The 20,960-nt window shown below is 40.7% G+C and overlaps 1 protein-coding gene across 2 annotated transcripts in view; it reads right to left on the bottom strand.

The window, feature by feature from the left end:
- The window catches only part of PTPRB (protein tyrosine phosphatase receptor type B), a 62,597-nt gene that overhangs the window by 22,618 nt on the left and 19,019 nt on the right, over positions 1-20,960 (bottom strand). For both annotated transcript variants that reach the window (XM_068669206.1, XM_068669207.1), the window contains 13 exons: positions 16,570-16,848; positions 15,927-16,184; positions 14,151-14,414; positions 12,393-12,662; positions 10,401-10,661; positions 7,912-8,178; positions 6,351-6,614; positions 5,102-5,365; positions 4,341-4,604; positions 3,341-3,604; positions 2,181-2,450; positions 1,280-1,543; positions 144-407 (listed from right to left, as the gene is read on the bottom strand). In XM_068669206.1, the coding sequence (XP_068525307.1) occupies positions 144-407; positions 1,280-1,543; positions 2,181-2,450; positions 3,341-3,604; positions 4,341-4,604; positions 5,102-5,365; positions 6,351-6,614; positions 7,912-8,178; positions 10,401-10,661; positions 12,393-12,662; positions 14,151-14,414; positions 15,927-16,184; positions 16,570-16,848 (3,453 nt within the window). The remainder of the gene's footprint in view (positions 1-143; positions 408-1,279; positions 1,544-2,180; positions 2,451-3,340; positions 3,605-4,340; positions 4,605-5,101; positions 5,366-6,350; positions 6,615-7,911; positions 8,179-10,400; positions 10,662-12,392; positions 12,663-14,150; positions 14,415-15,926; positions 16,185-16,569; positions 16,849-20,960) is intronic.

Raw genomic sequence — 20,960 nt, 5'->3', positions numbered from 1 at the left:
ACATCCTTTATCTTTTAGAGCTTAAATGATTCTTATAATAATAAATCCTTCATCATCAGAAAAAAAGTCTGTTGCATAGTTGTGAACTGATCTGAATCCTGACAGAGATGACTAAACAAAATCCCACACCTTTTGGGTCTTACCTGTTCTTCCTTCAGCATTTGCTGTGTTGGTCAGGTCACCACTGTGGGTCACCACAACCAGAGTGTACTTTCTGCCAGGAACAAGCCCCTGGAAATGCCACTCTTTCAGGTCTTTCCTTTGCCACGTTTCTTTCTGTGTCCCATTCGGGTTGTAAAGATTCAGCTCATAGAAGTCAACGTCTCCTGCTGCTGGACCCCAGGTGAACCACAGACTGTCTGTCATGTTTCTGTTGGATGCCTTGAGACCAACAACTGGCGCTGGTACTGAAAAAAAAGGGAGTGGATATTGAACTTCCTTAGGGTGAGGAGAAGCAACAAAGTCAAACAGACCTTATACTTAGATATAAGGGTTTCACATCATGACAGCCATGCAGTAATGTAGACAGACACTGCAGCTGGCCAGAAACGCAGGAAGCATCAGGAAGTACGTCTCAACACTTTGCTTTCATATTTTGAACAGCCATTGTCCCAAAAAAGAGCTGAAATGTTCGTAATAGATAGTTTTGCAAATGTTAAGCAGCTTTTTCCTAGCCAGTGTCTGGAAACATCCAATTGTGACGTAGCTGGAGAAAGTGCATCACTGTGCAGAAGCAGTGGTCCACAGGTGTTGCTACGCTGAGGATCAGAGAATAAAGGAAGATTTCACAGATAGTCAGGTCTGCTAGAGCTGCATTAGGAAACTGCTTCCCACATGTGGCTGAGCAAACATGGAGATGCCTCCAGAGCTCCCCATGGGAAACAAGTTTTATTTCACTGGAAGACTGCCTACTCCGTTAACCCTTCTTGCTTTGCCTTTTTGTCTTTTCCACTCACAGACCAGTATTGGTTTTTGGGCGGGAGTCAAGTGTTTTCCTTTAAAGCTTATGCAGCATAAATTGGGATGCCCTTCTCCTAACCTGAGTACCTGGGAACTATTGTAAAACATAGATAGTAAACCTTTTTTGCTACATTTCTCTTCTTGTAACTACATAACTTAGAATTTTCCCTCTTATTTGCCTAATGCTTTCATGTATAAGAGAATTGACATACTTCTAATAGTTGCCTGTATCTAGCATGGGCATCACACCCAGACAAGCTCACTGGTGTCTCTCACAAGTACCACGCTGGAGACAGTTGCTTTTCGTGCATCTTATTACCTGTTCTCCCAAAGATAGATGACTCATTAGTGAGGTCTCCGCTGTGGGTAACGATCACCATTCGATACATCCTGCCTTGCCGCAGGTTCAGGAATGAACACTGCTGAAGGTGCTGCTCTCCTGAAATCCTGTCATGAAGGGACTTGTCTGGGTTGTACAGGAAGATGTCGTAGGAATCAAGCTCTCCTTGTGAGGTGGTCCAGCTAAAGGACAGGCGGTCAGTGGTGTTCTCGGTGACCTTCAGGTTTGTGACAGCTGCTGGAACTGAAGGGAAAGATAAATGCAAGAGTAAGTATCAGGGTGACTATGCACTAAGCTGAACCTTAAATAACGTAACAACTCATGGCTGTAATATATTTCAATTAAGCCACAAGTAGCTAAGTAATGTCAACAGCAACTTTCATAAGCAAGGAAAAAGCATTTATGAGGTGCCACTGAGTCTCTCCAATACAATGTTTGTATTTCCCAGTAGGCCTGGTTCTCCAGCCTGTGCTCAGCACAGAACTGTCCATTAACTTCTACAAGAAGCTTTACTAGAGTGAAGGCTGCGAGATTTGGCTCAAAGTTTAGAGATTCTTATTTACATGAAGTCCTGTGCTAAGAGCCTCGAGACTGTGAATTAAAAACTTTGTAACAGTAAGGAATTCAGATCATTCCATAGTGGATAGACTGAGGGAGGCACTTAGCACTCTGCTTTAGTATTCTTATATGCACTATGGCCACCTTATTATGCCAGCAAATTTCAAAGTCACATATTAAGCACATAACAGGAAAAATGATGCATGAATATCTGGAGTCTGTTCTTATCAGAAGCTTTCCAGTATCAAGACATACAGATGATTCATGTATTCAATGATATCTTACTGAGGGAGCTATAAATAAAACAAGATGTTCTAATTACCTGTTCGGCCAGCAGTTTCTGCTCGTTTACTGAAGAGTCCACCACTGACTGTCAAAACTTGTATTTTATACTTCTTGCCAGCTAATAAATCTTCAAATTTGTGCTGTTTGGCAGTAGCTGGTTCTGATTTGTTGCTCAGTAGGACTCCTTGCTCATTCAAGAGCAGAATGTCATATCTTTCAGCTACACCAGGAGCCTTCTGCCAGGTTACTAACAAGGAATGACTGCTGTAAGCGTGGTGGGCTAATAATTCTTGGACAGATGCTGGAACTGGAAGCAACAATTAAAGGCATGACATTACCAGGTGAAATACGGACCATTCAGTACACAATTTTGAGTAATTAATAAAGAATATACATTTGCATGTTCATTCATGGGAAAAGTGACGGATGCTTGTGCTTGTATTTGCACCAGTAAAGAATCCCTAGACATAAATACAGTCAGGTGAAGTTACAGAACATCATGGATATCTGAACTGAGCATGGAAAAGCCAAAGATATACTTAAATTACAATGAAAAGGGGGATGAAGAGTTGTATGAACTGTCTGAAGCAGGTTAGAAAGGTGTATGGAGAATAACCAATTAAAAAAAGTGTTAAATTGTTTCAAAATAGTGGCACAAAATGGAAAATGTTAGCCACCTGCTGCTGCACAAAAGTCAAGGCCACAGCAAACATACAGGTGCAAAAGAGAGAAGATGGATTAAAAACAAGTTGTCTTTTGCATCCTGACAAGTAGTGTATTGGGGCATTATATCATCTAAGAAGCCATGACCATGCAATGAGTACTGCCAGCACACAGCATTTGACTGCAGAGTCCCACAGATGCATGTGTTGGATAGACTCAGGCACCGGACTGGGCAGGGATGAAATTTCATTCCTCCTACAAAGGCACACTTTGGGCTGGGAGCCTGAATCCCACACACATTTACCCAGGTGAAGCTACTCATGTGACAGATTTCACTGCTATTAATGAAGCCACACCTAAGTGTTTGCAAGAGCAAAGACTCAAGCTCTTTGAAATAAAAACACTTCTCATGAGTCTGTGTCTCCCTACACTCAGTGGTGTGTTGCATAAACAGGCAGTGTGTAACTTATTTCATACGAGTCAGCTTCTGGGTGGACACAATGAAACTTGCTCCTTGTCTCAAAAGAAACGTACTTGTTCTCCCAAAAGCTTCTAAGCTGTTGTGCAAGGCACCGCTGTTTGATTGCACCACCACCCGGTACAGCTCCCCAGCTTCCAACTTGTGAAACGTGTGCTCAGAGACGTGTTTGGAGACACTCTGGGAATCAAGCTGATGGTTTTGCTGAAATATAGTCACTGTGTAGGAATCAACATCTCCACCTCCAGGTGTCCAGCTCACTTTCAGGCTGTTTGTCATGCCATTAGGTGAAACGTGAATGTTTCTCACAGCACTTGGAACTGGAGAAAAAAAAAGGAACATAAAGACACCTGCTCACAAAGTTCCTGGTTCATTCAGACTTTTTGTTTCCTACGTTTTTATGGCCATCACAAATGATTCAAAGGACAAAGAGCATTAACAGGTACAAACAATTTCACTCATGGGTAAACACAAGTAAAGCTTCAGACATTTGTGTTGGATTGTGCTATTTTAGAAAAGCAATTCTAAGTGTTTATAGCAACAGCAGCAAAGAAAATGTAAGCAAGTTAAACAGAAAAAAGTTAAAATGTTCCTTATCAGGATTACTTCCCTCTTTTTCAAGTGATGCTTTACAAACACCTCAGAAGATCAAAGCTCTTTATGTACACTGAATTAGCCATTTTGCAGTTATCATCTCACCCACTCATTTCAGGTAGGTAAACAGAGGTGTAAAATAACTTAACTGATTTACCCAGAGATACTAAGCAAAAAACTGGCATGTGTGAGAATAACAGCAACCCTCGCACTGACATCTCAACACCCTTCCTATGCAGCACATCAGATTATCTGCCAACAATCACATATTGACAACTGTGACATTTGTTTGTTAAGTGCAGATAAAGTTAGTTGATGTAGTGTGGTTTTCAATAAGATTTGTGTTCATGCCCCTGTTACAGGATCTCAAATAAGATCATTTTTCAGCCTTGATTTTCTGTGCCTCATTTTTTCACCTAGAAAAGCCCCAACACATGTTTTAAACACCGTGTTATTTCTTACTTGTCAGGCCTTCTATGAAAGTAGCACGTTGTGCATCTCCACTGATTGTCAAGACAAGTATTTTGTATAGACGTCCTGGAGTCAGAGCTGTGAACCGATACTCCTCAACGGTGTTTCCGAGGAAAATGGGTGGGAAGATCTTCATATCATTGAAGAGGAGCTGAATCTCGTACTTATCAACATCACCCTCAGCCTTTGACCAAGTCACCTGCAGATCTTCTGTGCTTCTGTTACTAAGAGTCAATTCCTTCACAGACTCTGGCACTGAAGAGGTGAGAAAAGAAAACTTCTCGGTACTTCTTACCAGATCACAGCAAAAAAGGTAACAGCTCTGAGGCCACATTACTGAGCTAAAACTTCTCATTCAGTTCCTTACTAAAAGAAGCAGATGGCACTTAGCTTCCTTATACATCCTCGTACATTTCCATGACAAGAAAAATCCTTATCTTGTACATTCTGGCCTAGCTCAAGTATAAATACTAAGCTGATGTGGAAATCTGTACAGTTCTCGTTTTCAGTTTTCTGTGTTTCAAGATTTAGCATTCCAAGGTCACAGCACAAGTCTCCTTTTTTAACTTTCTGTATGTCTATAACTTAAACATCACTCACAAACTCAATACTGCTTTTCATCTTTGGAATGCATTTGAAGAGTCACACCCAAGAGTCATCCTATGCTAAAATCATACAGTATTTCTAAGAGCAATATACAGTAAATAAAAAAATAATAATCCTGGATTGTCTCAGGATGTTTCTTTACTTACTTGTTCTGCCATAGACCCTCTCGCTGGTTTCATATTTCCCACTCCTTGTGCTGACTGTGACGCTGTACTGCCTCCCCGGGACCAGATTAGTGAACACACATTCATTTTCATCCTTTGGGACGCTTTTTGTTTGGATGAAATCATTGTTGTTCTTAATGATCACTTCATAATTATCGAAATATCCAGAGGCGTGTAGCCAGGACACCTTCAAGTAGTCACTTCTGGCTGAATTGCTGACAGTTAGTCCCTGAACACTTGAAGGGACTGAAAGGAAAAAAACAAACAAACCTATAATTAAAGATTCAGAAAGCAGTAACTTCCTGAAATAACAGGAGTTGCTGTAGTGGGATTATATCTGTGGTAATTACCAGGCATTTCTGAGGAACATGCAAAAAGACCACAACATGGATTTAAGCAATACCCCACCCTCTAAAATAGTAACTGTAGAGTTTCCAGGATGCTTTACATCATACGACAATGGTCTGCCTTTCTCATTTTCAGTCTTTTGGAACAACTTGGTCAGTTTTGCTTACAGCAGCGAGTTCCACAGATTGACACTGGTCATGAATTTGCTTCTTCTCATTTATATGGCTGTCCCCTGGATTTTCACTTATATCATGAGAAGTCTAAAATTGCATTTATTGCACTAGCTTAATACTCTTTGTCATTTTAACACCCCTTACCATATTTCCTTTTATTTTACTGGTTTACCAAGTGTAAAATCCCCCTCTTTTCAATCCTTGAGGAAGTTTGGAAAAGTTTTCCATCATTATTGCCACCCTTCTCTGCAATTTCTCTATTCTGTTATAATCTCCTTGAACACTGCATAAACAATAGCCACAGGTGTTACTCACTTATGTGACATCTTACTAATATTTTAGTAGTTAGTTCCTATCCCCTTCTTTGAGTGTCTGAATAACTGATTTGGAGGGTGCTCTGCAGGATGTATTTCAAGAGCCAAGTAGAGATGTTAAGAGCAATGAAACACACTTGAGCCACAGCTGATACATAATTTCTGCTCACTCACAAGAACTGACACTCAACTTCTATTAATGCTAAGGTCATTTTGTAGGACTTACAGCAGTAGTAGGGGCATAAGAAGAACACTAGGTCTGTAAAGCTGTAATTTTGTGGTTTGACCCTCCAACTTCTACTCACCCATCTTAGTTTGGTCAGATATTCATAGGTTTTTAATAATGGCTATCGAATGTAGTTATGGTGACTGGAATTCTTCAAAGGCTCTATTTACCTGTTCGTTCCTGGCTGAAGGAGTAATTTTCATACTTTCCACTCTTTGTGGTTATCATCACGTTGTAAAGTGTTCCAGGAGTAAGGCTGCTAAAGGAGCATTCACTGAGGGATTTGGAAATGGTGAGAGTCTGAACAACCTGGTCATTGTGCGAGAGTGTTACCAAATAACTGTCCACATCTCCAGAAGCTGGCAGCCAAGAAACACTGAGGTAGTCACTGCGACCTGAGTTATTTACCGTTACTCCAGTCACACTGGAAGGAACTGTGCAAAAGAAAGGAAAAAACAGAAGAGCTGTAACTAGCCTGTTACTATTGTTGAGAATGCCTGGAATTCAATGCTAAAACATAAACCACCTAGGACTGGGAGCTCTGCACTGACTCCCACTCAGCAGCAGTCTGCCTTTTGGAACAGTGAGGGAAGTTGTCTGTGGTGGCATCATCCCATCACTCCTAAAATCCCACAAGATGAGTTACCTGCTCAAAGTGCCATTTCTCACTAACAGCAATAACCACCGATGCTTGTGTGAAGTTGAGGCTCACAGAATGTGTTTCATTTACAATGAGTTCTCTGACGCCTAGTGGCCAAAACGCGAATGGAGTTTGCTTTTCCAGCCAGCAATATGAGCTCCAAGTCTCCAAATAGCCAGAACTCCATCAGTCTCAGGTACAAAACCACCTGAGTTATTACAGTAGCAGACCTTGATCATAAGGAACGTATCTTCCCTGAACTCTGCTACACTGAACTGACTTACCACAGTAGAGGAGCTGGCCATCAGCTCTCAGAATCAAAATTATCAGATTTCACAATGTATGTCTATGTGTTTTAAGTCCCTTAGTGTTATTCTTCTCCCATTGCTTTTATTTTTCTTTCTGCTTGAAAATGGTTGTCTTCAAGGAGAACATTGGAGCAAATTGCAGAATGCCTGGCTTTTGCCAGCTTCATATAAAAGGTGAAATTGCACTGTGTTGCCAACTTTTCTCCTCTAGTTAAATATCCAAAGAATTAGTATTACATTTCATAGGTCATTAAACTTAGAGAAGTTGATGCAATAGTAAAACCTGTCCTATGCTGTACAGGAGGGCCTCATAAGGAGTAAGCATCATTGGTTGACATAATTTAATGTTGGAGAAAAAGAATAGGTCATGAAAGACTGCAACCCAAATTCACCCTACCACCTTTAGGCAGCTAATTTGCACACCTCAGTGAGGAGCAATTGCCCTATACTGCCATCTAGTCAAGGCAACAAGAAAGGACCTTCCGAGGAGCAATTCACCCACCACAGCTGTACATCAACCTCAGGACATCTTTTTATCTTTGCTACAGAGTTGTCCTGCTGTAGGCAGAGCAGCTGGCTCCATAAAGCAATGTAACCTGAATCTCGACCCATAATGTGTCTGAGGTCACACACAAGAAGTATATGGCTGAAACCCACGTACCCATGTACCAAACCCAAAACCCATGAAGTCCCAGTCCCGTGTCTTAACTGCAAGACCATTTTCTTTAATAAATTCAGCTTCTAGGAATTAAAAAAAGACACGCTGGAGTATTTCTTTTTTACCTGTCCTCCCCTCTGCGATCATTTGCCTTGAAGATATCCCCCCGCTGACCGTGGTGACTACAACTGAATAGAGTCCTCCAGGCTTCAGGGGGTAGAAGTGGTATCTGGTGGTCTCACTGGGAACAGTCTCATTTTTAATGACGACGTTCTCGTGAATCAGTAGTACTTGGTATGAGTCTACATCTCCCAGTGCTCTTGTCCAGTTGGTGAACAAGCTGTTGGTTGATCCCTGACTTGCCACAGTCAGACCCGTCACTTGGGCTGGCACTGCAAAGCAAATTGTCACTGTGTTACTGAGGAGACACAAAATAAAACAAAGCAACACCCCCCAAATAACCCAAGTTTAGTCACACTGAGGAAATACATCAAAAGAACATTCCAGTTTGAAGCCAGACTCAACAGGACTAAAAATAATCTGTAGACTGCTTCCTGTCTGATGGGATGTGGTCTATGGGAAACTATGGCACAGAAAGGTCTTTCAGGCTTCAGCACAGCTTTCCTTGGTCAGACCAAAATGACTCCAGATCAGAGAACTGGAAGAGGCAGCATTTTACAAATACCATCGAACAAAATTAAGGAAATCACCTCTTTTTGTTATGACAATTTCAAATAGTCTGTTCTTTTGTTCTCCCTTTCCTCTCCTGTTCTCCATCTGTCATTCATATTAAATGGCACACTTGTTTGATGAATACCTCAGAGCCATCTATACCTTGGAGAACTCTACACCAGACTCTTTAATGTCAGGATGTACTGAGATGGAGGTTTTTGGTTTTACTTTTTGTGTCATAAGGTCTGCAGAATAATAACTTTTCTAGCATCAAAAGATGAATTAACTATTAAACAAACATAACTTTTATCTAAGCATAAGCTGGTGAACTTAGCCACAACCAAAAGGAAAAAGAAAGAACAAAAAGGAATATTTACCACAGATTTTACTCACAATCCTTTAAAAACAAATAAACAAACAAAAAACAGTATTTGTTCAAAGCACAAAAATATAGTTACTTCCTTCTAAGTGCGGTGTCAAGAGTTGGACTTGATGATCCTTAAGGGTCCCTTCCAACTCAGGATATTCTATGATTCTATGATTCTATGATTTCTGCATAATGACCAAGCAAAACTGAAATAAAGAGCCCTCAAACTTTGAGAAACATGATTGCAAACATCTTACTATCAACCTTTCTGCATACATACTACTGGATTAGCAATCATTAACAAAAGCTAGAAAATTAGACCCATAGATGAAAAAAGGCAATGTTCACATAAATGCAAACAAAAAATCACACGTGTTTTATAACACCGTCACAACATAATGTGTCCACCTTATCATGGTCTTCCAACACAGAAGTGCCAGACGGCTCCGCTAAAGGCACTTTTATTGATACTTCAGGCTTCACTGAAAGCTGACCAATCTGGGGTGCATGTAAAACCTATTTCTGCCATAATCGCAGCATTATTTTGAAAGTCAAGTAGGTTGTCCTACTGGGAAGGAGATCCAGAGGTCTGGAATGCTTATTGAGACCTATATTCAGATGTATTGATGTTCTTTGTCGCTTTGAATGCACTGCTGGCATGTTGTCCCTGCCTGATGTGGCTTTAGGCATTGATTCATTTTAGTAAAGTGGGCCACTGTAACTCCTATGCCTAAACAGGGCTTCTAAAGGGGTGTAAGGCAGAAGGAACTGAAATCCCAGCTACTTAATCACATACCAGAGAAATTAAAGTTTAAGTCAAACTTTTCAGGCCTTGGAAGGAGTTGCAACACTTCAGTAAGGACCACTGTCAAGGCATAGGCATGATTAGATTCATACACTAGAAACTTCTTTCTTTTTATGGGCTGTGCCAGATCAGAGCTATATTTCAAGACTTCGTATGCACTGGAGAATGCATAAGTCAAGCAGAGCAAAGAAATACATATGGTTTAAAACTTGCACACGTGCACAAAATTAGCACCCTGTAGGGGGTGGGAATGGGACTTTCCTCGTGTCACAGTCATCATTCTAAGTAACAGATACAGATTTTGGAATCAGAAGAGCAGAGAGATTCAAAATACATTTGCAAGGTCACATATGTTTTGTGTCTGTCAACCTTGGAATGTTCGCCCTAAATCAACATTTTCCTGTGTGTTTTTTTCCAGATGATGCATGCTTTGAATCAAGGGAGTGACCTTCCCTAAGATACGCAGTAAAAACTGTTCATATATAGAATCTTATGCTAATGTAGATTGATCAGTTATGACATAATATTTCAGAAAGCAATCTTGCTGAGAATTACATATCCACTTTTTTCCAAAACTTTAAATAAACACTGCAAGATATCTGAGAGTTAGGAATGAGAGACTCAGAAAAGTAACTCTTCTACTGAGGAAGCAAACATAAATTCAAGGTTCTTGATATTTAGACACCATGTTCATTCTTTTCATTACAAAGCAAGCAAAGTTGTTGATAGTTAACAGAAATAAAGTTCAAAAGAGATTGACAAAATAGTACCTGTTCTTCCTTCCACTGAAGTCCAGTTGCTTAATATCCCACTAATGGTAGTGATGGTAGCTGTGTATTTCCTTCCAGGTACCAAGTCAGTGAAAGTAAATTCTTTAGCTTCTTTTGCAAGCCCTTTCTTTATGACAGTAAGATCCCTGTCTCCCAGTGAAACTACGTAGCTGTCCCATTCTGCAACGGGGGTCATCCACATGACACTAAGTGCGGATTCATTAGCATACTTCACACGGAGCTGGAGAACAGGCTCGGGAGCTGTAAAAGTACACAAATATCACAAGAACATGACTCTGTAGTGAACACACATGCATATCTCAAGCTGCTGTAAGGAATCAAGCTAGAAATGTGTCAGCAACAGAGTATTTGTAGCAAAGAGGACATTCTTTACCTTCCTCTAGGAAGCCAATCTTACAAATCTATTATTTCTGCTGCTCTTTCAAATAAGGGGCTGTAGCAGCAAACTTCAGTAATGCATTATGGCCGCAATACTTAGGTTTAAATTGATTCCAGTTGATTTTAGTGTGAATAGAAATTTAGCGAAATTAGTAAGCCCTCTCTTGAACTGTGGTGCTAGACAGGGCCATAAAACATCTGTACCATAAAATACATCTAGGTCAATTTAGCTGTGACAAACAAGGATGTAAATTACAGGCTCAGAGTGACATTGATTTTGCACTGGTTTGTATCTCAGTGAGGCTGGGAGAAACTCCAAATTTACAGTGGAATAAAAGAAGAATTCAAACTTTTATCAGTGCATGTGTGTGTGTGCATGCACACACAGAGGGCTTCTGTCACCTGAGTTCCCTGATCTGATTTTGTCTCCGTTATGCTGAAATCCAACTCACTTTCCAAGCCTATGGGCTGACATAAAAGAAAATGAAGTGAGAAAGGGGACTAATCCCTATGCTTCCTAACACGCACATTATGTATCTGCCTGAGGTCAAATACAACAGTGATACACCCACTGTCATATATTATTTATTTGACCACGTTCAATCTCTTAGCTGTGTCCATTAAAACTATCACCATGAGCTTAAGTTATCTGTAATTTACATTGAAGTAAGTGAGACGAGGATCTGCTCTGCTTTGATCAAGCTGGCTAGAAGCGAGAGAAAACTTCAGCTTCTACTGGCCCTTCCGTCGTGCAAAACTAACAAAATGAAACCCTCAGGGAGTGACAGGTAAGGGTGTAGCAGGAAAGGTGGCCACCAGGAAGGGTGAGGATAAAGTAGGGTGGTCCCATCTTAGCACACGTTCTCCAGTGAGATAAGGCTCTGCCTCGATCCTTGCCAAATACTCCTTTCCTCCAAGTCTTCTGGTCCTCTCAACTGCACTTTTTTACATTCACAGAGCAGAACAATTAACAATTATATTGCAACTATTTCTTAAGTTTGAAGCAATCAGATGTGGCTTTGACTGACATGTTCCCAAAAAAAAAATCCATTAATGTCACTGCAGTGCATATGGATTTCCTCTGGAAAGGCTAAATTGAACTAACCCCATTTTCTTTCAGCAACAAGAAATGTGATGTTATGGAAGAGTCATGCAAACATGCACCTCAGCCAGCTTTGGTTAATGCTGTTGATACTGTTATTATATTACTATGTTACTCAGGCTGACAAGGAAACCAGTTTGCCACTGAACATACTGGTCAACAACTCAGGAAGCTCTATATTGCCCTGCTTAAAGAATTATATAGGGTACCTGCAACCAGCTACAACATGTAACAGTGAAATTTTGTACATCTAATGTCATGCCTCAGTCATGACAGAACGGTGATGTAATTCCCAAAACTTTTATTAAGATATTTATCACAAAAATAACACCTGAAAATTTTCACAGAACTGCTAAAATAACTATTTCTGTTGCTTACAAGGGAGCTCTTTTTTAATGTAATAATAAAATGAAATTTATTTGTAGATTCCCAAGTGCTGTTTCTTTCCGATTGTCCACAGAGCCAAGTTTTGTATTTTCACACTTGCTCACCTGTTCTCCCCGTGCAGCTAGCCTTGCTCTGCAGATCGCCACTCTCCACAACGACCTCCACTTCGTACTGCCTGCCTGGAATGAGGCCCACGTCGTGGATGAGGTGCTCGGTCGCCTCCTTTTCTAGCGTGGTGTTGAGCACCAGGGCGGAGTGGTTCCAGAGGAGCAGGCGGTACCTCTCCCAGTCTCCCGCAGGGGGCAGCCAGCTCACTCGCAAAGACCTCAGCCAGCCACCACCACCGGCTTTCAGCTCAGAAACTTTCTGGGGATCTGAAATAAGAGATTGGGAGAGTAATTTTGAAGCGGCGTATTTCTGGTAAGACATACCTGGACACTGGCAAAACCTGCCTCACAGCATAGCTATTGTAGAACTTGCATCAGTTACAGCACCATCAGGTGTCTTGTAGTTCAGTTTGAAGGTGATTTTGCTCTTCCCCACACACCACTCACTCACTTTTTGACTGTTGTTTTCTGACATCAGAAAGAGAGAACCCTCCTTAAGGTTGGGAAAATCTCCCCCGTGCACCTCCAGAATGTGTCCTGAATGTTTCAGTCAGCTCCCCAGCTGTTTTCTGGAGTCAATTAAGTTCACTTAGAAATTGTCAATGATTTTTTCAAAGCTAAGGCCAAAACTTCAGACACTGTGGGCCAAATTACGGTCTCAACAACAGAAATGCAAAGCCTGACAGCTTCTGCCACAAAGGCCTTGTATGTCCTAGTCCCTTCCACATACAAGGCACTGAGTTTGAAGTGAGGACCTGAAGCTGTTCCTTCAAATGGAAAAGGTAATCTCAAAGGTCTTTAATGGTAGAGCTAGGCAATCAAAACCAATACACATAAAACAGGTCTTGCTCTGTACTTACTGGACTTGAATGGCTTTATGGCTTTTCATGCATCTTCCAGCCACATGATATTGCATTGAGGGTAGCAGCTAGATATGCCAAGGATATTCCTGCCTTTCACATGGGTTAGGTTGCAAATTATAAATATTCCTAAAATAAATTCTCTGTCATATACACACACAATTGGTATTTGTTGGCTCTGATTTTATTAACAATTCATGTATGTATTCTTCAACTACTTTTATATTTCTTCCATCTAAATTCTACCTGGGTTAAGCTGGTGTGGAGAAGATGAAATGTCTCCATGGCCAGTAATGCTGTGAGAGAATTATGCCAGGGTTTCTCAAGTTGAGAATTTATACAAGAGTTGCCTGAGAGGAAATTATACTTCAGAAAGAAGATTAATAAAACATAACCCAGCTTTACCCAGACTGCCACATGCCTTTCTTAGTAAAGAAAGATGAGACCTAATCTTTTCTTATTTGTAGATTTGTGTCTAGAGCAAGGGATAATATTATCAGAAGTTGCAAAATTATTTAAAACTCCATTAACAATTTGACTACATATAGACTTCCCCATAATGTAAATCATTTTATAGACTATGCTGAGCTGAATTCAAGATAAAGTTTGTCAGAAGTGGAATAGCATAGAACACTTTTGTGACGGACTCACCCAACTATACGGTCCCAAAATGCATTATTGCTTCCTGCTCCCAAACTACGCTGTAACTGCTTTTGACTGCCAGATTAACCGTTGCCAGAGAGTCAGGAAGGGGTACTCCCGGAACGATACTGTGCTCTTTAGCTTATTTTGCCTGGAGTCCAAATCACTTTGTCTCCTGCAATGATTTTCTACAAGGCCAGTGTTGGCAAAAATAGCATTGGTTAAAATGTTCTTACTGAAGCAGAAGACTTACATGTCCTGCCAGTTGCCATCTTATCAGTAAACAGTTCACCACTGATTGTGCGGGCAGTAACCTGATAAAGACATCCTGGAGTTAGCTTGTCAAAATGGGTGTCTGTGTCCGCTGGCTGTAAAGTTTTGACTTCTTTAACTGATCCAAGATGAGACAGAGTGATATTATAGAAATCGAGGTTTCCTGGAGGTCTTCTCCATTTAACTTTTAATGTATTCAAGCTGTCATCGTTAGTCACTGTCAAATCTAAGACTTCGGCTGGGGCTAAAAAAAGATAGTAAGGAAGAGAATAAAATATTTCAATCAAAGAACATATGAGACTTACTGCTTCCAAACTGCAATAGTAAGCTGTGCTTTTAAATAAATTAAACAGTAAATTTTGCTTTTTGTTACGAGATGGAGTATGAATGACTGCGTATCAATGGTGAAAAGGGCAAAGCCTGAGCACAGTGCAACTGAACTCAGCCCCACATAAAGTAATCTACCCCAGAGGTGGCACCTGTTATGCTGACCACTCTCACTTCACAGAATAGAAAACCCGTGAGCCATGCCTGTAGTTGCACTAGTTCTTTTGACCATAAACCAAACAAGGCAGATGCTACTAAGAATGGGGGTGTCTGCACAGATTTTACTGAACACTACAGCATCATCAAAACTCTGCCTAATTTACATCAGTGGGATTGGAATAAGATTCATTTAATCCAACTCCTCACCAAAAAAAAAAGTATGGCCACCTCTTAACATCTTCATTTGCAGGCTAGGGGTACTCCAAGTATTGAAATGGAGCGTCGTGCCAGAAGCTAGATGGAATGCTTTTATATTGGGAAAACTTGTGAGATTTTTTTGTACCCCACAAGAGGAAGAAATCAAGATTTCTGAAAAAATAAAATGAAATAAGGGTATAATCCCCAGAACAACTAGTGCCAGGTGACAACAGCACTCATCTCTGTGTCCCAGACCTTGTAATATGGTTCACTTTATATTAATTTATGGACACATGGTGAGATTTCTGAAAGAGAAACTGGGCCTACTGTTTCCCAGAAATTAAAAAAGCAGAGACATGACCCTGATTGTGCACACATGTATGTTTTTGGGCTCTACTAGGACATTATCCTATCTTTCACCCTATGACCAGAGAACTCTATTCTGAAAAACGTGCTAGAAAAAAAAAAGATCTCTAAAACTCTGGTTCTGTGAATCAATACTTCTCTGTGGAGGAAAAAAAAAAAAAAAAAGGTGTTTAATTTTAAAGTCCCTTAACCTGTTCTACATTTTTTCCGCTTCTTTTTCAGAAGTGCAGCTATTTTGCAACCAAGAGAAATAAGAATCATGGAGTTAAACCCACTTCAATACTGTGAAATAACCGGACTACATACAGTCTCAATTCACTAACAAAGTTGATACAGCAATCAGATGAAACTATGTCACAGATAGGGCACTTGTGGTACCAGTGAGTTGGGCTCAAAATGTTAATCAATTTAAACACTTGATGGAGCAGCCTACACTAAGCAGTGCAGCTAAGTTAGCTGCAGTCACCTTAAAAGCTAACTGAGCAGCTAACTTTACTTTAATGATAACTTCGATAGCTAAGTTAGGTCACAGTGTCTGTAACTCCCTCTACAGCCTTTGAGAGAAACACCTGCCAAGGGTAAGTCAGACGCTGACTTGGGAAGATACATTTGGAACATGATCCATTTATCATTAAGTATGTCCTGTAATATTGCTAGATTATAGCGTTGACTTCTTGTTCTGTTGTGACAAATTCTGAAATCATACCTGTCCTAACTATTTGGAAACTGGTGCTTTCCAATCCTGCAGCCTGGGTTATGACAGAAAGGTTATACATGTGCCCTGCTGTAAGTCCAGAAAAAGTGTAAGTAGTCAGAGGATCTTCTTGTTGAATCTCATGAACTGGAACTTCATTATCCAGTAACACCACCCTGTATAGATCCACATGCCCAGAGCCGGGAGACCATGAAACCTGAATAGTGTCTGTCTTGACATTGACCTGAATATTCTTCACAGGGGATGGCACTGTTGGAATAAACAAAACAAAACAAAACACATGTTTAAGGTCTAGTGGTTATCTCCACAATTTTGCAACTTTGCACGGATTTACTTTTCAATTATGTTGAGTTTCTTTAGGGTTAGTGAAAACCTAACCTCATATTTATGGCCAAATAAGTCATAAAAACATTCCTCCGTTCTTAGCAAATCACTCTTCATGTTAGTCAGTCATGCTTTGTTTATATCTGTTTTTTTATCTGTCAATAGATACTTGTATATACACATATATATATATATTTCAAGGTAAAAGAAATACATATTTGCTAGTTTCAAAATGCAGAACTGCAAAATTCTGTAAGTGGTTTTACTTAAATGAACAAAGTCGTCATTTGATGAGTCAAAGAAGTCTTACCAGTAGATCCACTTATGTGAAGTTCTGGGGTACTTTTATTTCCAGCAACTGCAGTGAGGACAATATTGTATTTACTCCCAGGGATTAGACTGGTGAAAGTGCTTTCTGTTTTTGGAGATCCTCCTGGTACAGAGACTTCTTGTATCTTTGTGTTATTGTGATCAAATAATACTAGGTTGTATAAGTCCACCTTTCCTGAGGAACGGTCCCATTGAACTTGTAAGCTGGTGAATGTAGTTTTCTTCTTATTAATTTCAAAATGAGATGGTGGTAAGGGATCTGTAGTTAAAAATAAATAAATAAATACAAAATAAGACAGAAAACTAGCTGATATTTCTTACATTGGGACTGAAAGAAGCTTTACATTGCTCAAAAACTTTACATTTAAAAAAACTTCTAAAACTCTCCTTTTTCATCATCATACGGTCAATGTTTTTCAAAAAGTCTTTTCCATTTCTAAACATCGTATCAGTGGAATCTGCCTTCATGAGACTCCTGCAGAGTTCAGCAATGTTACTTGTGCGTATGTGTACATACATACACATGCCCCTCTGGAAAAGCACTTCCAATTGTGGATGTAAATCGTGACCTTGGAAATCTGATGATAGTAAAACAGTTAACGACTAATAAGAAACATCAAACATTGAAAAAAAAAAAGATTACACTCAACGCCTCAGTGAAACATAGCTTTATAGATACAATGGTACTAGTGGCTTTCATTTCCTAGCACTCACACCGAACACTTTATCACTAATGGGCATGAGCATTTACACCGTTTCAAGTGCCACAGATCTTTGTTTTTCATATTAACTTCAACCACTTCAAACAGATTAAGCATGCTTCTCTTCTGGTGTAGTATTGTTCATAGAAATTAAAAAACACAAACAAACAGTACACTGGGCAAGCTTTTAGGAAAGAATTTAATAACAATTTAATAACTTAATTAGAGCTATTTATCTGAGAAACTCTTTGTGTTCATTACGGTCTATAGTAAATAGCTCTCAAGTAAAATGACCTGCAAAATATCATACACTCTAAAGAAATGGCAAACAAAAGATGACCAAAAGAAAAGACTGTGGCTGTTTGTACTCTCCATGTGTACTTCACCACTCACAAGACTTCATGCAAATATATATGGTTATATAGTTAGACTCCCATTATATTAGGGGTCTGCCACAGGCCCCCTGACCAGGAAGACTGAGCAGATGAAGCCCTCTACAGACAGACAGGAGCAGCCTCGTGTTCACAAGCCCTGGTCCTTTGAGGGACTTCAACCACTGGAAAGCCAAAGCCCAGTGGAACTGAATCTGGCCAGGAATGTCAAGGGTAACAAGAAGGGTTTCTACAAGCACATCAGTGACACAAGGAAGACTAGGGAAAATACAGGCCTGCTACAGGAGACCTGGTTACACAGGACAGTGAAAAGGCCGAGGTACCGAATGCCTTCTTCTTTGCCTCAGTCTTACCAGCAAGACTGGCCTCCAGGAATCCCAGGTCCCAGAGACCAGGTGAAAGGCTGGAGCAAGGAAGACTTCCCCCTGGTGAACGAGGCTCAGGTCAGGGAATACTTGAGCAAACTGGACATTAATTCGCAAGTCCATGGGCCCTGATGGGATGCACCCACAGGTGTTGAGAGACTTTGCAGATCTGATTGCGAGGCCACTCTCAAAAATCTTTTGTCAATTATGGCAACTGGGAGAAGTGCCTGAAGACTGGAGGAAAGCAAATGTCACTCCTATCTTCAAGAAGGGCAAGAAGGACTTGGGGAACTGGAGGATGGTTAGCCTCACCTCAGTCCCTGGGAAAGAGATGGAGCAGCTAATCCTGGAAACCATCTCCAGGTCCATAAAGGAGAAGAAAATCAGAAGCAGTCAGCCTGGATTCACTAAGGGGAAGTCATTCCTGACCAACCTGATAAGCTCCTATGACGACATGACCAGCCTGATGGATGAGGGGAGAGCAGCAGGTATTGTCTTCCTGGGCTTCAGTAAGGCCTTGACACTGTTCCCGGTAAGATCCTTATAAAGAAGCTGCTGAAGTACGGGCTGGATGAGCAGTGAGGTGAATGGCTGGGCCCAGAGGGCAGTGGTGAGTGGTGCAAAGTCTAGTTGAAGAGCAGTGATAAACGCAGTACCCCAGGGTCCAGCCCTGTTTAACATCTCCCGATGATTAACATTAATCATCTGGGTGATGGGGTAGAGTGCATCCTCAAAAATTAGTGGATTAGTGACAGCAGGTTCAAGAGAGGTGATCCTTCTGTTCTTCCCAGTGTTGGTGAGGCTGCACCTGGAGCACTGTGTCCACTTCCGGGCTCCCCAGTCCAGCAGAGACATGGACTTACTGCAGAGAGCCCAACGCAGGGCCACCACGATGATCAATGGCCTGGAGCACCTCTCCTATGAGGAGAGGCTGAGAGCTGGGCCTGTTCAGCCTCGAGAAGAGGAAGCTTAGGGTGGATCTTACCAATGTCTATAAATACTTGAAGGGAGTGTTGAAAGAAGATGGAGCCAGGCTCTTTTCAATAGTGCCCAGTGCCAGGGCAAGAGGCATGGGCAAAAACTGGAGCACAGAAGGTTCTGTCTAAAGATCAGGAAGCGCTTTACTGTGTGGATGAATGAGCACTGGATCATGTTGCCTACAGAAGCTGTGGAGTCTCCTTGCTTGGAGATCTTCAAAAGCTACCTGGACATAGAACTGGGCTACTTGCTTTAAATGGACCTGCGTGAGTGTGGGGGTTGGACCAGATGACCTCCAGAGGTCCCTTCCAACCTCAGCTGTTATGTGATCCTGTGATACAGGCTGGTAAGTGAGGTCTCCATGTCAGCAGTGCCTTAAAAAACAGAACAGCAAGACTGTTTTTCCAATGCAATCACTGCTGTGCTGTTCCCTGAACAAGGCAGATGAAAGAGTACGAGATCGCAGTCAGCCCCAGGAACACAGTGACAGGGGAATCACAGGGCTAGGAGCCTTTTAAACTCTTCTTCTCCAAAGGTCTAATTCCCTCCTACAAAACTGTGCTGAGATGTACTAGTGCCAGGTTTTGGTGGTATGTTCTGTCAAGAAGTTATAGCAGGAATTTCAGGGGAAAAATACCCCCCTTGAACCTAGTTTTCTGATTAAGTCCAGATTCCTGGTTTGGACCAAAAAGACTCTGGTGATCAAAAAAAAAAAAAAAAAAAAAAAAGGATGAAAAATAAATTAATAAAATTAATGAAGAAGAGTAACTCTCTTCTTTTCTTGACCTCCTTCTTTAAGGCCAAGCTACTTTTGCTTAAAACTGGAAAATAAATAAATAAATAAATAAATTAAACTGAAGTCAAAGACATCAAACTTCAGGCCAGATAGTTAAAACTTCACCCAGTTACAGCAATTGAAACAGGAGGTTTTAATGAAAAGCATCAGGAAATCTTAACAATGGGCTTGAGTACCAGCTCCACCTATAAAATACACGAAGTCACTAAAGGCTATTATGCTGGCAAAAGTGAATAGCAAGGGTATAAACTTGTGCCTTGAAGGCAATTGTTCTAACCAGAAAAGGTCAAACTTTGTCAGTCAGAAGTGAATTTCAGCACTATATATGGTCAGATGCACAGACAGCTGAAACAGGTTTAATTTGACTAATACCCAGCGAACAGTCATGATAACTGTCAAGTTCAACCCTGACAAAGTTAGAATAAGGTTGACTGTTCTTTTGTCCTGCAAAAGTAATCAACCTTGTAATCCACATTATTTGTCAAATTCCACAAAAGAAGACACCTCCTACATCTTTGGAAGTGCTTATACTGTCCTAGGCAATCTGTCTTCCAAGGTGCATTAAGCAAAGAAAGTATTGCGTGCCTGGAAGGTGAAGTTCAGAAATTCAGACTTTATCTAATCTATCTGGTCCAGAAAACAAAACACTCAGTGCTCTGTACATCCGTTAGAACAAAGGAACAATGAGATTGGGAAGTGCCTGGGCTGAAAGAGCCCTGGATGGAAACAAACACTTAAAAAGCCATTTACATTGTTATACAAGTCTCTGCTGGCAACAATACAACACTGATATATCACAGAAATAAAATATTTTCTAAGATATTTATATACCATTTGATACCATATGAATTAATGTCTCCTGGTCTTCTCTTCCAGAAGGTTTCATGTTGCTTTAATTACACCGCATCTTCATTTTGACTTTTGGGAGAATCTGTTTTGTGTGCACAGGTGCTATAAATGTATTCTAAAGAAACGATATACAGTTTCATACAGTTCCCCCAAACACAGTCTGAAGACTGTGAATTCCTGACTTCAGCCTCAGCTCTCCTCCTACTAAATCATTTTTCTTCATTTTCCCTTTTCGTAAAACAGTGAACAGGGCCTACTTCACAAGGACTCTTCTGAAAATTAATTCAAAG

Source organism: Anas acuta, chromosome 1 (genome assembly GCF_963932015.1).
Source record: "Anas acuta chromosome 1, bAnaAcu1.1, whole genome shotgun sequence".
Classification (NCBI taxonomy): Eukaryota; Metazoa; Chordata; class Aves; order Anseriformes; family Anatidae; genus Anas; species Anas acuta.
Note: the sequence above shows the minus strand (reverse complement) of the source record. Positions and strands in the feature narration are given on the sequence as shown.